The 15459-nt window shown below is 51.8% G+C and overlaps 1 protein-coding gene across 1 annotated transcript in view; it reads right to left on the bottom strand.

The window, feature by feature from the left end:
* The window catches only part of ABCC12 (ATP binding cassette subfamily C member 12), a 59677-nt gene that overhangs the window by 22283 nt on the left and 21935 nt on the right, over nucleotides 1-15459 (bottom strand). The window contains 10 exon segments of the mRNA XM_007450637.1: nucleotides 7-102; nucleotides 2915-2965; nucleotides 3063-3160; nucleotides 3249-3290; nucleotides 3292-3309; nucleotides 3311-3372; nucleotides 6779-6982; nucleotides 8815-8887; nucleotides 11113-11237; nucleotides 13601-13671. Of these exon segments, the coding sequence (XP_007450699.1) occupies nucleotides 7-102; nucleotides 2915-2965; nucleotides 3063-3160; nucleotides 3249-3290; nucleotides 3292-3309; nucleotides 3311-3372; nucleotides 6779-6982; nucleotides 8815-8887; nucleotides 11113-11237; nucleotides 13601-13671 (840 nt within the window).

Genomic DNA, 15459 nt, shown 5'->3' with positions numbered 1-15459 from the left:
CCGAACCTCCAGAAGCCTTAATGTACGTGTGATAAGTTTTCCAGGTCATGGTTCCTCCCCGGGGGGACTCAGTCTGGATGAGCTGGTGCAGAGGAACCGTGGGGACAAACACAAGTCCTGCGGCGCTCCCAGCGGGGCAGGCCCCCTCCCGCCCACTCCCGGCCACCATTAGGGCCAACTGCCATCCTTTCTTCCACTAGCCCTATGCTTTGAAATTTCCAACATACTTTTGCTCATTTTGTTTTATTTGGTCCTCATTACAGCCCTGTGAGGCAGGTGATTTTCAGTGTTTTGAGAAATATATTTATTAAGCACCTACTATGTGCTCAGCCCTGGGGAGACAGGGGTTGTCTTGATCTAGTTCTGCAGAAGCAGATCCTAAGAAGAGAATGTGAACGCATGCAGTTTACTCCAGAGTTAAAGGGTACAGGGAAAGGAAGGCAACAATAAAAGGTGTCTCATCAAGGCAGCGGCACCCATGGGCAATGGGAGCTTAACCCAGCGCAGAGAAATCTCAGGCTGGGACAGAACTACAACTCAGAGGTCTTTCTCGTGATCAGCGGGATCTGGGATGTTTCTACACAAACTCTCGTTGGCCGTTGGGTGAGGGGCTAATTCCCCAGCGCTTCTCCCTTGACCTGCAGCTGGCAGCTACGAGAGAGCCCCAGGCAAAGGGATGCAGGTATGGCAGCTGGGTGTTGGGCTGTGTGCGCAGAAGCGCTAAGGGCACCCACACCATCTACTACAGGGCCAACAAGAAGGCATCTACCATGGAGCTCACACCATGAGGAGAAACCTGGGGCATCCTCCCAGGTGGATTCCTGATTCCCTCCAGGTGGCTGTCCCAAGTCCTCTCCATTTCCCAAAGGGTGAGGGCAAATGACCGTCAAGCTCTCGTTGAAACAGCTTTCAGAGGTGCAGGGAGGCTGCCTAAGAGCTCCCAGAAGCCAGGGTTGAATGCACGTCTCTTCCCTCTCCTACACAGAGGAGCATGAAATTGTCCGCTCCAAAGCAGCATGCTGTAGTTATACCTGGCTCTTGTAAACAGAGATAAATAGAGCCAGACAAGGGGGCCCCCCTTCTCAGGGCTCTCTGCATCCTGCCCTGGCAAGGAAAACTGTCCCATCTCAAAGGCGCCTCCATGAATAGAGCTGCCATTATCCTCTCTGCCTGGGAACCCTCGCGCTTCTTTGAAATGTTCAGCCTGACTTTCACTCATTGTGTCTCCCTCTGGGGCTGCAGCACGAGGGGGTCACCTCGATGGGTCAGCAGAGCCTAATGAATGGCACCCTAGAGCGTAAAAGAAACTGTCAGATCCCCTTGCAGCCCCAGCCCAGTCAGCCGTGCTGCTGATGCTCTGACGCTGCCCTTGGAAAATGCCCTCATGCCAGCCCAGTGGGCTGTCACCTTCAACCCTTCCCTTCCTATAGCTCTCAGAGCGTTTAATTTCACACTTTCCCCTTTTTCCTCTCCAGAGAAGGGGCACGAGGAGAAGAGGGGCAGGGTTCACTCTCCCCACAGGACCCCAACTCCTGAGCAGCCTGGAGCTTTCCTGGGAAAGCGTGGAAGAGACTACAGGGCGCCCCTCCCCACTTCAGCCTTGGCCGCCTCCAGAGCGATAAAAATATATTGTCTTTCCAAATGGGCACGCATTTGTCACAAGCACCATTAATGGTGCCAACTTTCATCGATAAGAAGACTCACATTTTTTTCCTGCATTTTAGCATCTCTGGAATCAGGATGTGTCCCATTCGGTAGTATGCCATATCATCTAATTGGCAGAGACTTTTCTTAGTGCTACATAAAATGATGGTGCTCTCAAAATGGATGGCATCTTAAATTTGATGAAATATACTAAGGGTCTTTTTCAGCTACACATTTTTGAGGGACCTTGCTGTGGGCACTTTGAGCTAGGGGTATTTTGATCTCTGCCCTCTCAGTGCCCAGTGAGGGGCAGGGCACAGAGCAGGTGCTCAACAAATGTTGACTGGATAAAGGGATGGAAGGCAACAGAGTCTAAGGAGGAGAGACAGCTCGCCAAGTTTATCTCCCACATCTTTCCTCTCTGCCTTCCTGGAATTGCCTGATGCCCTCGAGCCCAAGTCCTCCCCTTTCCCCTCCTTGTCACCAGAGTGTCCCTGGCAAACTCCTACATATGCTTAAAGGACCAGTCCAAAGTTCACCTCCTCTGTGAAGCTCTCCCTGACTTCTCACTCCCATCCCAGCTCCCCATTACTCTTATCACAGTTTCCAATGATTATCCTCTTGCAGGTGGCTCCCACCAGAGCAAAAGATTCTGAGGACAGGGGCATATTTTCTTTCTCTCCCCAGCCTAGCTTAGTGCCTGGCACATAGTAGAATGTTGAGTCCTTTTGTGGAAAGAATGAATAAACTTATCCCACCTCAGTCTCTTCACGGTTGCACAATTCTTTCTCAATGCTCCCCATAAAGACTGGGAAACATCTCCTGTGTGCACTTTTGCATGTAATTAATCTCTGTGTATTGCTTTGATCTTTCCAACTAATCATCATCATCATCATCATCATCACCATAACAACAACTACTGAGGGTTACTATATGTCGGCACTGTGTTATTCATTCTATGTACAGTTTCTAATGTAATCTTTGCAAGAACCTATGAAGTTGGTACTCTTATTTCCCCCATTTTATGGATTAAGGAACTAAGGTTCAGAGTGGCCAAGTACCTTGCTTCAAAGTCATAAAACTAGTAAGTGGCTGAGCCAGAATTTGGACTCAGGCAGTTGAGCCCCAAGGCTCACACTATAGTAAACCACATAATTCTAGCTGCCCCAAAGGACATACAGTGTGCCTACACTTCTCTGTCCCAAATGGTAGGTGTCCAACAAATAGTTAAGAGTATGTAACTGAGGGAATGAAAGGTAAATACGTTTTATGTCTACAAACTCTGATTCTGTTTCAGGTTCTTTTCCATCATGTTTCTCGTCTCTGGAGCCAAAACTAGGGTGAGAAATAAAGAGAGATCTGTGTCCACTCGTGAGCCATGGGTGATAAGAGAGGCGTGATTGGAACTCTGATTGTACCAGTGTCTTCGTCTCTCTCAGCAGGGCTCTCCTTAAGGGCTTCCACCACTGCTGCATCATAAATGTGCTCAGGATCCTGGAGACAAAATGAAATTCCTCTGAAAATGAAATGAAAGAACGTCTCCAGGCCAGAAATCATGAGGGAAGGCACCCAATCTTTTGCACCCAAGGCCGAAGAGTTTTAACTTGAATTGCAACCCTCAGAGGTTGTGAATCAGTTTTGCATAGTCCTCTCTCCTCCATTAACTGTTCCCTTTTCACAGATCTCTCCATCTTCCAGCAAGAAGACTTCGTCACAACACTCCAGGAACTGCAGTGATACTAGAGCAATGTACAGTGAGCTTCTGCCTTGGAAGAGAGAGAAGAGAGCCATGCCAGACTCCCATTCAGCAGTGTCCCAGGCTCATCGGGTCCAGGGGTTCTCAACCTTGGCACCACTGACATTGAGGGCCATATAGTTCTTTGTTGGGGGGTGGGGTGGGTTGGGGACTGACCTGTGCATTGTAGGATATTTAGCAGCCTCCCTGGCTTCTACCCACTAGATGTCAGGAACACCTCCTCCCCCAGGTGTGACAAGCAAAAGTGTTTCCAGACATTGCCCAGTGCTGGCTAGGAGGCAAAATGGCCCCCAGTTGAGAAGCACTGATTTAGTGCCCACGGGTCTCATGAGTATAAAAGTTGCCACTGTGAAGCATATTGAGCCTTCCTTTGCCATTGCTTCCTACGTGAACTGCTGTGCTAAGAAATCTGGTCATGGAGACTTGGGAGTATGAAATTGACAAAGTCACTGCAGCCAAGATTTGGTGGAGAGGGGAAATATGACCTCAGAGATGGCTTCCCTCTGTTGTAACATTACAAGCCCACCTCATCATCCTCATCTAGGCTACAGGTGATGTAGCCTACCGTGCAGTCTCTGGCCTCCAGGCCACACTACCTGGCCTGAGGAGTTTACACCAGCTTTATCTGTACAATAAAAATATAGCCGCATTTCATGATAGCATCCTACATTTTGCCCAAAGCACTTCTGTTTTTCTAATTTGAGTTCCCTTCATTTCCATATCATGCCTGAAATCAAAGAGTTGCTAAGAGGAGTTTCCTTTCATTTTGGAATGAGACCAAGCTCTCCCCATAGGATCAGCCCATCTAGGGGCAGGAAGACCCTCTTAGAGGTGGACAAGATGCTGTGAGATCTAAGATGGTTCAGCCAAAACAGGGCCTTGAAATACAGGTCTTTCCCCTGTGCTTTGGGGTTCACCCAAGGTCAAATCTACCTTTGATGCTCTTGATTGAAACCCTGAAAGGAGTAGCTGCATTTGGTCATTGTGCATCTGATGGGGTTTGGGGGGAAGAGGGTGGTGCCCAAAAGGCCAAATGACAGCAGTTTCGCTTGGCTTTGGACAGCTCCAGCCTTTCTGCGTCCTTTGTACTAACTGCCCTGTCCACTTTCCCAGACAGCCCAAGGAGGGACAGTCTGGCTTTTAATGTCCAGTTGAGACACTTTCTGACAGAGCCATTTTCCTGAAAATCACCTCTCACCTTTGCACAGCATCTTCTAACTTTCAAAGGCCGAGCTCGTCTCCTATCTCTCAGTCTCCCACAACCCAGTGAAGAAAGCAGGCAGCATTATTATCAGCCCATTTCTCAGATGTGGAAACTGAGGCACAGATGTAGGGGCACACATTCCAGCCCCTGAAGTTTCTGGTGCAGCCCCTCTGGCCAGCAAGCTCCCAGTTCTCTCCAGTGAGACTAGGTGTGATCTGAGCAGCTTTGTTCTGCAAACTCACGAAATCTGGCCCTGGGTTGGATTTCAGTGGCAGGCCAGCGGCCTCATTTCATTTGTTTCCTCAAGTAATAGGAGGGCAATCGTCCAGCCTGAGCACCCGGAAGCATACAGATTGCCCGCGAGCCCCAGAGTAAAAGCAGCCCGAGAAATGTTCTGGAAAAGCCCACGGGCTCCAGGTCCGGGCTCTGAGCGCCTCCTCCCCAACAATGGAGGGCCAGACTGAGACTCCAGTGCCATCTGGTGGCTGCCTGTATTTTTCAACGCACAAAAAGTAAGATGAAATGACCTTGGTGAAAAATAGAGTCTCTGAGGCCTCCTGGGTTCTTGCCTGAGTTCATACCGCTGGTGAGTGAGGTTCAGAGATTGGGCCAGGGCCAAGGTCACATTCTCCCCCCTTGAGGACTCCTGCAAAGACAGCTCTGACCCACATCCGTCAGGTGCCAGGAGTCTCCCTGTGCACCCCCAGGACTCCAGGAGGACAGCCCTCCCTGCTACACATGGTCTCTAGGGACTGGACCCTTGCACTGCAGAGCTGTGGTCACCATATTTAGCAGCCTAGATGGGCGAGAGGCCATTCCCAGTCACCTCATGGGGGCCCAGAAGAAATCCAACCTTCTTCTCACCCTGGTCCCTGCCCAGCAGAGGAACGAGGAGGTCTTGTTTGCACCAGCCCAGCTGGATGCTTCCTGGAGGTGAGAGATGCCACTCAGAGGAAACCTGAGCAATCCCCACAGGCAAAATTCAGATGCTTGGAGCTTATTCTGAGGTCTCTAGCCCTCAGCAAACAGAGGCAGAGGCTGGGGGCAAAGCCACAGGTATAGGAAGGTATGGTTTTCCTGGGTCTTGAAGAAACTTTTTCCTCTTTGGCCAGCCCTTCTGGCCACTGACAGAGGAGCCTAAAGATGCTGGCTACAGCGTCCTGTAGCCATGGCAACTTCATTTGCTGCCAGCTCCCATCCCAGCTTGACTTACCTTTGCAAAGGCTGAGAGTCCTGCCTCTTACCCCTAGTTTAACATTTCCCCACAGGTGGCAGGAGAGTCAGAAGACAGGACTTCTGCTGCCTCTGCTCCAATTGACCTCTCATTACAGGCCAGTCCTGTGGGCTCTCTCCTGCAGGGGACGCACACGCATGTGCGTGCACACGCATGTGCGCACACACATACACACACACAGAGTACCTCTCTGGGGAGTCACTGTAGGACAGGGGTAACCTGGCTTATCTCAGGGTAGAGAGGGGTCCTGGATTCCCACCAGGCATCCAGAACCCTTTACATGGGGCTGACACTGTAAGAACTGTCCCCACCCTGCCAAATTCCCAAGCTCATTCAGGGGATGCAGTCAGTCCCTTTCCTGGGCAATATTCATGTTCCTAAGCCTGAGAGCGTGGCTCTGGGCAGAAGCTTCTTGCCTTAGTTCCGAAGTCCTGGTCTCCAGCCTTTTTCCCCTGGGGAGTGACGCCAGGGGTATCTGGGCCTCTCATCAAGGGATCTGTCATCCCCTGCCACCCCACACCCAGGCACCCCTGGCCTCAGGCCTGCCCAGCCCTTGCGGGAGGAAAGGTTGGTCTAAATTTTCCTACCCGACTTCCCATCTCCCCACCATCAGTGGTCCAGAGCTGGAGAAGGTGCCCCGTGTCCACCCCACAGGTAGGGGTCAGTGGTCCAGAGCTGGAGAATCTCCCTCTGATGGAGGAAAGGTCTTGGCCCCACTGAGCCCAAAGGTAGGGCAACGGAAGCCGTGCACAGAGAGGAGCAGGCAGGGCCAGGTGAGGGCCAGGATGGCCGGGGACGGTCACGGTGTCTCCTGTGCACCTCTCCCCTTCCCTGACCTGGTCCAGGTGAGGACAACAGGTTTAGGCAGAAGAAGAGACTCTGTGAGCATCAAGTGCCACACCTATTTCATGACCTCATGGGTCCTGCTGGTCCCGGTCACCTGCAGCTGGTGGGTCACCAGGATGACGGTCTTCCCCATGAGCGCCTTCTCAATGCACTCCTCAAAGATGTGCTTCCCCACGTGGGCGTCCACGGCCGACAGTGGGTCATCCAGCAGGTAGATCTCATGGTTCAAGTAGATGGCTCAGGCCAGGCTGATCCTCTGCCTCTGCCCCCCAGAGAGGTTGAGGCCCTGCTCCCCGATCTGCAGACAAGGGCAATGCTACTTACTTACTGTCCACCACCAGACCCCATTCCCCACCCTGCAGTCCTTGGGGACCAGGAACTTCCTGAAGCTTCTCTAGATTCTTCTGCAGACTGCTCATCACCCCTTTACAGGAACCCCCTGGCCACACCAGTTACCCTGGAAAGTGGAAAGCTCCACTTCTGCAGGAAGCCTGGTGGGCGGTGGCAAGTAGGGAGACGTTCCATCCAGTGTTGAGTGAGGGGTACCTGGCTCACAGCAGCCCCATCCCAGGGCAATCCTGTAGGGAGGGGCTACGTCTCGACCACTAACACCAAAGGGCACTGTCGAGCAGGAAGCTCTGGGCAAGTGGACAAGTGAACAGGAAGGAAAACTGTCTGGGAGAAGAGGGACAAGGGGTCTCTTTTTACCTGTGGCTCAACTCCCCGCCCCCACTAGGCAAGTCTAAGCTCCATGAAGATAACAGACCTGTCAGCCTTTTTCATCATCACATCCCTAAGGCCTGGCACCACACCTGGCCCAGAGCAGGTGCTCAATAAACATTTGCTGAAAAGATGAAAAGCTTAGGTTGCCTACTTCAGGTGATTCTATCCAACTGACCCCAAAGTGAGCCTCCAGGAGTTCAGCCAGGTGTTGTGCTGAGCACTGGGGCTGGACACATGAAGTGGGACCAGAAAATTCCCCTGTCTACTGGGAACTAGCATCTTAGTGGTGTGCGGGGGGGGGGGGGGGGGCTGTTCCATAAATGTTTCCTTTACCCTGTAAACTTTAAGGTCAAGATAACATGAGGAGCACTTAAAGTAAAGACATGTGGGCCTTGGCTACGGACGTGCAGTTCTGTTTTTTTTTTTTTTTTGTTTGGGGGGGGGGGGGGGGGGGGGCAGGGGTTGCTGGTTATACACATAATAATGGCACAAAGAAGAATTTAACAAGTGCCAACTGAGAAGCATAAGCTAAGTACTTTGGGGCAAATTACTTTAGACTCTGGGTCTGGGGAAAGTCTTCCTTAAGGGTGTGGATTTGGGGTGGGAACTTGAAGGGTGGCAACTGGCAGAAGCAGAGGTCTAGAGCCTGGAAGGCGAGTGCACACCTAGGCAGGCAGGTAGGGGTGGGTGGAAGCAAACCCTGGCAGGAAGGCCAGGGCTGCAGTGGCTGTGACGGCCATTTCTTTGATGCAGGCACACGGAGGTACCAGCAGAGAATGACAATGTGCTCTGAACTGGGCTTTCTTCAGGCTGCCTCATTCTTTGGGCTCCTGGGCAGAGTGGGAAGACTGTGCAGAGGGTACACTGGGATGGGAAGACAGAAGGTGGCCCGGTGACTCCCCTGGGTCACCTGAGTTGGCAGGCTCAGCCCAGGACCCAGCCAGCCCTTTCAACAAAACCCTGGGGGGCAATGTTTGGAGATGACCCTTATACTCCTGGGTGGCCAGAGCCAGTGAGGCAGGAAGGGGCCCTTGAGCCTCCAGCCACAATGCTGTACCCTTGACCTCTGTCTTAGGATGACAGAGCTGGCCCAGGAGGTGAGGAAGCACCTTTCACCAGAAACCTTCCCTGAGATGACAGGCAAATTGGAAGTGACCCCAAGAGTGACCAGGCTGAGCCCAGCACAAGTGGAGTTGGTGTCACATCCATTGTGATACCTCCCAAGAAAGGACCCAGGTGGAGAATGCAGAACGGTAGAACCTGACTTTCCCCACATTTCCTGGGATCTTTCTGCCCTCTGGGGCACACGGATATGAAGGAGCTGGTGCCTGAAGAGCTTCAGCCCACTGGACCTGGCGGTTGATCTGCCATGAGCCGCTGTGGGGCTGAGCTCTGGGTTTGACTCACCTCAGTCAAGTCTCCGTAAGGTGGGGTGCTCAGGTCCACCTGAAGGGCACAGACACGAATCGTTTGCTGATACCTGTGGGTGAGAAAGCACGGTGAGAAAGACCCCACGTCCACTCAGCCCTAGGTTGCTCCAAAGGTGCGCTGGTGCCATGGGCAGACGAGGAGGTGGCTGATTGCTTGGCCTTTGATGTCCAAGGGCAGCTTCCCCTTGACCTCTGCCTCGCTTACCTGATGCAGAGTTGACTTGGGAGGGCCCCTCTGCTCACAGGCTTCCCGCCATTCGAGAAAGATGAAATCAGTGCACATGAAACACCTGAAGGGAAAATTGCTCGTGGGAGTCAGAGCAGGGAGTCACCAGTGAGGGCTGAGGTCGCTGGAGGAGGCCTCCCAGAGCCCGCGAGACCACTAGTAGACGAGGAGAAGCTGTGGGCGGTGCCAGCTTAGAGTGAGCAGGTAGCTGCCCAGCAGGTGGCGCACTACGTCCTGGCAGCCCTTGACGCCCTGAGCATTGTGCCCATGTGTCAACTTTAGGGCTGGTGTGCCTGGTGGTTAAGACCAGTAGCTTTGGAATCAGAACAACCTGGGCTTGAATCCAGCTGGGTAACCTTGAACAAATGACTGTACCTCCCTGATCCTCACTCTCTACTCTACACAATAGGCTAATAACTCTCGTTGGGTTGTGAGAAGTGGGAACACACATATCAAGCCCAGAGCACGCTGTCTGGTGTGCAAATTCTCCATCAGCGGTAGTTATAATTAATGTTAACACCTTTGCCAATCTTTGACTATGAGATTCAGACTGCTCAGCACATCTTCATCTTCTTGCCAGCTCCACCCCCATCTTAAACTTCCTCCCACCCTCCTGCTTCCTGTGGTCCTGAGAGTCTCAATATCCACCCCAGGAGTAGAACCCCGGCTAGAGATGCCACATAGCAAGGGTGCTCAGTCCATCCTTCAATTCACGCGCCACCCTCTCTTCCCTCTTGTGATCTCTGCTGCCTCTGAACAGTCCACCACAGTCTCCTGCCCTTGGCACATTCCTCCTTGGCCCATTATGCATCTCCTACAACCCTTTACAGACTTGCGCACCTCAAGGGCAAAGTTACATCTGAGCCACCCTGCTGGCCCACATGGTCCTGCATAGTCCTGTGTCTTGCAGGTATTTGGTAAATATTTGCTCTCTGATGTCCTGATAATAAAAGACAGGAATCCCTCCCTCTAGTCTGCTTCTGGCGGAAGAGAAGCCATTCCAGGCGGGGCTGGGAGGAGGCACAGGCAAAGGCAGTCCAGGAGATGCTGAGCAGAACAGTTCGGCTGGTGCCAAGGACTCCCTGACTGAGCCTCTTGATGACAGGATGTCGTGGCCAGGAAAAAGGAGGGGAAGTAACAGATCTCTTGCTGAGAACGCACATGCTGGCTGATGTCGTCAGTAAGGATAGAGTTTGTGAGTTCAGGCAATAAGATGTGAAAGTCCAGACCACAGTTAAAGAGCTGACAGCCAGATTTGTAAAACCAACTCCATTTGTCTTTCCTTCAGCATCGTGGCACTTGAGGGAGCTGTCAGGCAGTTCCAGTGGGAACAAATGATGCTGGCCTGCAGTTCCTCTGACATTTAATAGCTTTGACCTTTGGCAGGTCAGCTCTCCTCTCTGGGCCTCAACCTCTTCATCTGTAAAATGGGGATATGAGGCCAGGACCGCCCTTAAATGGGTGGTTATGGGGCTCTAACGAGAGAATGTACATGGCGGCACACCAAACTCGGCAAAGAACCTTAGGAAGCTATTTCCAGAGCTTAAATATAATGGCCCAAAGTGAATTAAAAAATTATGACTTGAACTTTGTTTTCATTCCATTAGGTCGTTTTGAGGACATCAACAGTGATATATCCTGAAAAGTGGTGTGAATTAATAGTTTCAGGGCTGACTAATTGCATACCTGCTGCACTCAATTTCAAGGAAAGTTCTTGTTACTTGGCCTAAAGCAAAATTGCCAGATTCCTCTTCCTCCAGTCAGACACCATATGCACTGTTACAGAGAACCTCAGAACATATGCTACTCTGCACTGGGATTGAGTGGCGATTCCGTACGTTTCTGAGAGCGTGATCACAGGTCTGCAGAAGGCACCTCTCCTGAACTCTTGGATCAGGAAGAGAAAAAGCAACATCCATGTGGATCTGACAAATGTTTAATCAGAACTCATTAAAGAAACCCAGTTAGCAATCATTACCTATGGCATCAGCATCTGTAGCAGATTACACCAAATACTAAAATGCCTCATGCTTTCAAAGTTAATATTACCTTTGGTGATCATACTTTTCTCCAAATAATATGTTTTCTCTCACATTTCCCTGAAAGATCCATGCTTGCTGGGAAATGTAGGCCAGAGTCCCGTTGATGGCCACGATCCCTTGTTGTAACTGCATCTGGAGCAACAACACCAGAGAACCTTCAGGAGCCAGGCCTCGCCACCTTCTCCTGGGGGGGGGGGCTGTTGCATACTTGCCACCCACTTACTGTATGAGCACTAATTCGGAAGGTGCGAGAGGGTGACAAGCTGTCTTGCCACACACTGCAAAGCCCGGCTGTGCGGACCAAGGGTCTCAAAGTCAAACATCTGCGAGAGGCCAGGTGGGAATGTTCCAGAAGGGGCAGAGGTGAGCCCTGTGCTCTGGAGAGCACAGGCTGCAGGGCTGCTGCTGGCACACGTGCACCTTTGTGCAGCTAGGATGAGACGCTTTCTGAACAGACCCATCACAAAGGCTCCCTCCTTCCCCAGGTGCACTGGTTAGACCCCACCCTCCTCAGCCAGGCCCCCAGGGAGAGGGCACAGCCTGCACTGCTGTGGATGGTGGCCCTGGCATGCCCCATCCTAAGGAAGCAACCTTGACTCCATTGCACAGTTGGTGCCAAGCAAGGATGCAAGCCTGCTGTGGCGAGTTTCTAATTTTTCAAGAGGAGTGGAAAGTCTAGTTTCATGTAGAACTTCTGAACTTTCAAAACAATGAGGAATCCAATTAAGAAACATGCATGGGCTCCGGTCTGTGACCCTGAGTACCCACGTTCATTTAAGATGGCCCTTCATGGTGAGCCTCAGCAGATAACGGGAGAGGCTAGTGGTGGTGCCATGTTTGTAGCTGTCAGGAAAGGGTGTATGAGGCAGGCTGTGGTGCTCAGGGCTGGTGCTCGTGGGCCAGTGGCAGTGTGTTGGGGACAGCCAAGGACGATAGCCAAGGTGGCCGAGGGATGTGACCCCATTCCTCCTCAGGAATGGTCTAAGGGATAGAGAACATTAGACTTGGAGAAGAGAGAATGATAATAATAACAACAACAACAACTATAATAATAATAGCTAAAATGAATAGGGTGTATGCCAGGCACTGTGTTAAGTACATATAAAATGCTAATCACTGTGGCTGGCACTGGGAATTGTCATATAACTGTTATATCAGTTATCTCATTTAATCTTCATCACAGCATCCTTAGCCCCATTTTACAGATGAGCCAACCAGGGCTCAGAGAGGTTAAGTGACTTATCCATGCTCATGAGACTGAGATAGCTGGTCAACCCATGCCATCCAGAGTCCACTCACTTAACCCAGTGACCATGTGAGGGGCCTCCCAAGTGACCGCGTGAGGGGCCTGATCCTACCACTGTCACATGGGAGATGGATTCTGTTTTCTCTGGGACATTCCACAAGAGCAGACCATAGGGTAGAAGTTAAAAGGAGGCAAATTTCACTCCCATATACCTCAAATCTCTCTAAAGAGATAATGAGTTCCCCATCACTGGAGGCATCTGAGCAGAGGTTGACTCATCTCTTATAGGATTCAGTGGAAAGGACTCATGTTATTAGGTGGAGAATTGGGCTGGGTCACCTGTAATGCCCCTACCGACTCTAGGGTTATCAAAGGCACTCACGCTGAATTCCGGAGCCTGAGGGACCACCACAGCTCACCTGACTCAGCCCCTGCCTCCGCCTTCAAGCAGGGCAGGAGTTGTCACTCTTTCTAAAAATGAGTCAGCTGAGGCCAGAGTGAGTCACCCTGGTCTGGAGGGGCTCTTCTGAGTCTAGCATCCCCCTGTCTCTATGGCAGGCAAAGGCAATCCCAGGTGTCCAACCTTCCCTTTAGGAACACAGAGTGGGGAGAAAGAGAACTTGATTTCTTTCCCCAGAAAGTTTCTCGTTCATTTGGAATGAGAAGCCTTGGCAACTGTGAGCTATTCGTTTACTGTGGATGCAGTGAGCGGCTTGGCCACTTCCCTGGGGTCAAGCAACTAGAAGTAGCGGGCAAAGGAGGAGGGCGCACCCGCCCTCTTGCCACCACGAGGTGTGCTTTGGTTCACACGTTCATTCAGCCCCTCCCCCGCTGAGGAACAGCTGCTCAGGGCAGACACTGGGGGAATGGAGATGGATCTAAAGTCACTGAGAGTCGCAGGTTGCTGGGGTTCTCCCCGCCAAGCTGCCTGGCCGGCCTTTCTGTTTGGCACAGGCCAAGCACGTCATGAGAAGACCACGGATTTAATGACCCATTGCTTCCTTTGACCAAGATGGAGCTCCAGGCAAGGAAGCTGTTGCTGCTTAACTCATGTCCTCAGGAGGCAAACCGGGGAGAGTGCGTGGAAGGCCCAGCCCCGCCTGCCATGGGCCTGGAACTGCCAAGTGCATTGACCTCCTGGGCATCACCGTTAACTATGAGGACAGAGTCCAGTGCGGCCGAGCCCAGGGCCCCAAACGTGGCCAGCAGGGAACCACTCCATCGTCACAATGCTCAGCACACAGCTTACCTGTCCTAGGAGAGCTGCAAGGAGGGAGCTCTTTCCACTTCCAACATTTCCACAGATGCCCAAGACCTTCCCTTACCAGAGAAACAGAAAAAAGACAGGCATTCTCCGAGTTCTTAGAAGGTCACCACCAAACTGCACTGGCCAGGCCAGGCAGGGACCAGTGGGGCACTGCTAGCTCTGTGAGGTGGCAGTTGCAGCCTCACCCCCCAACCCCGATACACGGCCTCATGGGACGCAGGAGCCTCAGTCTTAATTAAGAGCCTCCTCTGCACAATCCAGCACAGCACCCAGAGGGCTTCTAGAAATCATGTATAAGCACCAGTGCAGAACAGTCTTGCGCTGCTCTGGGACACACAGGCCCTGAACATGAGGGTGGTCCTGTGCCGACTCCAGGAAAGTAAATCTAATGGACGTCAAAGGCTGCACAACCCAGAGGGACAGTGACAGCCTGCAAGTACAGAAGGCTGGGTGCTTTTTAAAAGTCCTCTTAAAGCATCCTTCCTCCATCACAACTCAGTCTGAAATTACTGAGCAGTTACGCTGTTCCAGCGTGTTGGGTTCATGGATTTTTCTACAGCCGCAGATTTATATTAATTCAACTAACAAATCATTGCTAAAGCCTGCTTTGTGCCAGGTGCTGTTCTGAACACCAGCAATAGCACAATACAGCAAAGAACATCACAGTCAAAAGTCTGGGTCTGCCCGCACGGAGCTTATGTTTTAGTTGGGGAGACAGTAAACAAGATAAGTAAGTAAAATATGGAGTATGTCTGATACGTGCCATGGAAGCAAATAAAGCAGCGAGGAGATGGGGGCAGGGAGCCTTACTGGACATGTGGACCTCTTAGGTTGAGTTCTCCCAGAAGGAGACCCCAAAGCAAGGAATTGAGTGAAGGTAGCTTGCTGGGGAGGTGCAGAAAACACCAGCTGGGGGGAGGGGGATGGTACAGGAGGAGGAATGTGGCCCATCAAGGGAGTGTTGTTAGGTCAGCTCCCACAGGAGGCAAATGAAGCTCAATCCTGCTGGGAAACTCAAGGAATTGTGGAAACTGAGCATGGCTTTGTCCCCCCAATGGCTGAGGGAGTCAGGATAAATAGCCAACAGTCAGTGTTTGAGAGCTGCTCCCTCGGCTGTTGACGTCTTGGCTTACTGAGGGTGGTGGGGAGGGCCCTCAGGCACACAGATGCAGATCTGGCAGTTGGAAGATGGCCAGGCCACATGGATGGGTCACTGACAGTACCTGCTACAGGTGATGTCTGAGTAAGACCCGGAGGGGGCAAGGGAGTGAGCCGTGTAGTTATGGGGGGCGGGGGCACGGCTGGCAGAATAGGAGTCCATGTGGAGACTCTGAGGTGAGACCACTCTTGTGTTCAAGCAGATATTGCAATGCAGCAGTTGGAACATCTAGAACATTCTCACTGAGACCTGCTCCCAGTGATGCCTCAGAGCAAAGGTGCCCAGCACGGGGCCAAATGTGGCTTCTTTCCCATCTGAGCTAGACCAGAGGGCCCCTCGCCTGCCTGCTACCCCCAGCACAAGAGGGTTGTTGCCTGTCATCATTCAGCCCTTAGATAAGTCTTTACTGAACACCAGATACTGCACTAGGCACTGGCAATAAAGCAGTGATCAAGGTAGACACAGTCCCTGCCTTTACTGTCACTGGTGCTGCAGGTAAGTGAAGCGGATCCATTTTAATTCCACCAAAAGGACTACAAGGAACCGGGGCGTTATGAAGACTTTGGGACAAAGAGACACAGGGATGGATCCAGCTTCCCTAGACACTTGGCTCTTTGTTGAGTCAGGTCCACTACTTGTGGCCCGATCTAAGCCTTCTAGATTCATCCTTGTCTTCAGCAGG

This window comes from Lipotes vexillifer, unplaced genomic scaffold, assembly GCF_000442215.2.
Source record: "Lipotes vexillifer unplaced genomic scaffold, Lipotes_vexillifer_v1.1 scaffold943, whole genome shotgun sequence".
In the NCBI taxonomy this organism is placed as follows: Eukaryota; Metazoa; Chordata; class Mammalia; order Artiodactyla; family Lipotidae; genus Lipotes; species Lipotes vexillifer.
Note: the sequence above shows the minus strand (reverse complement) of the source record. Positions and strands in the feature narration are given on the sequence as shown.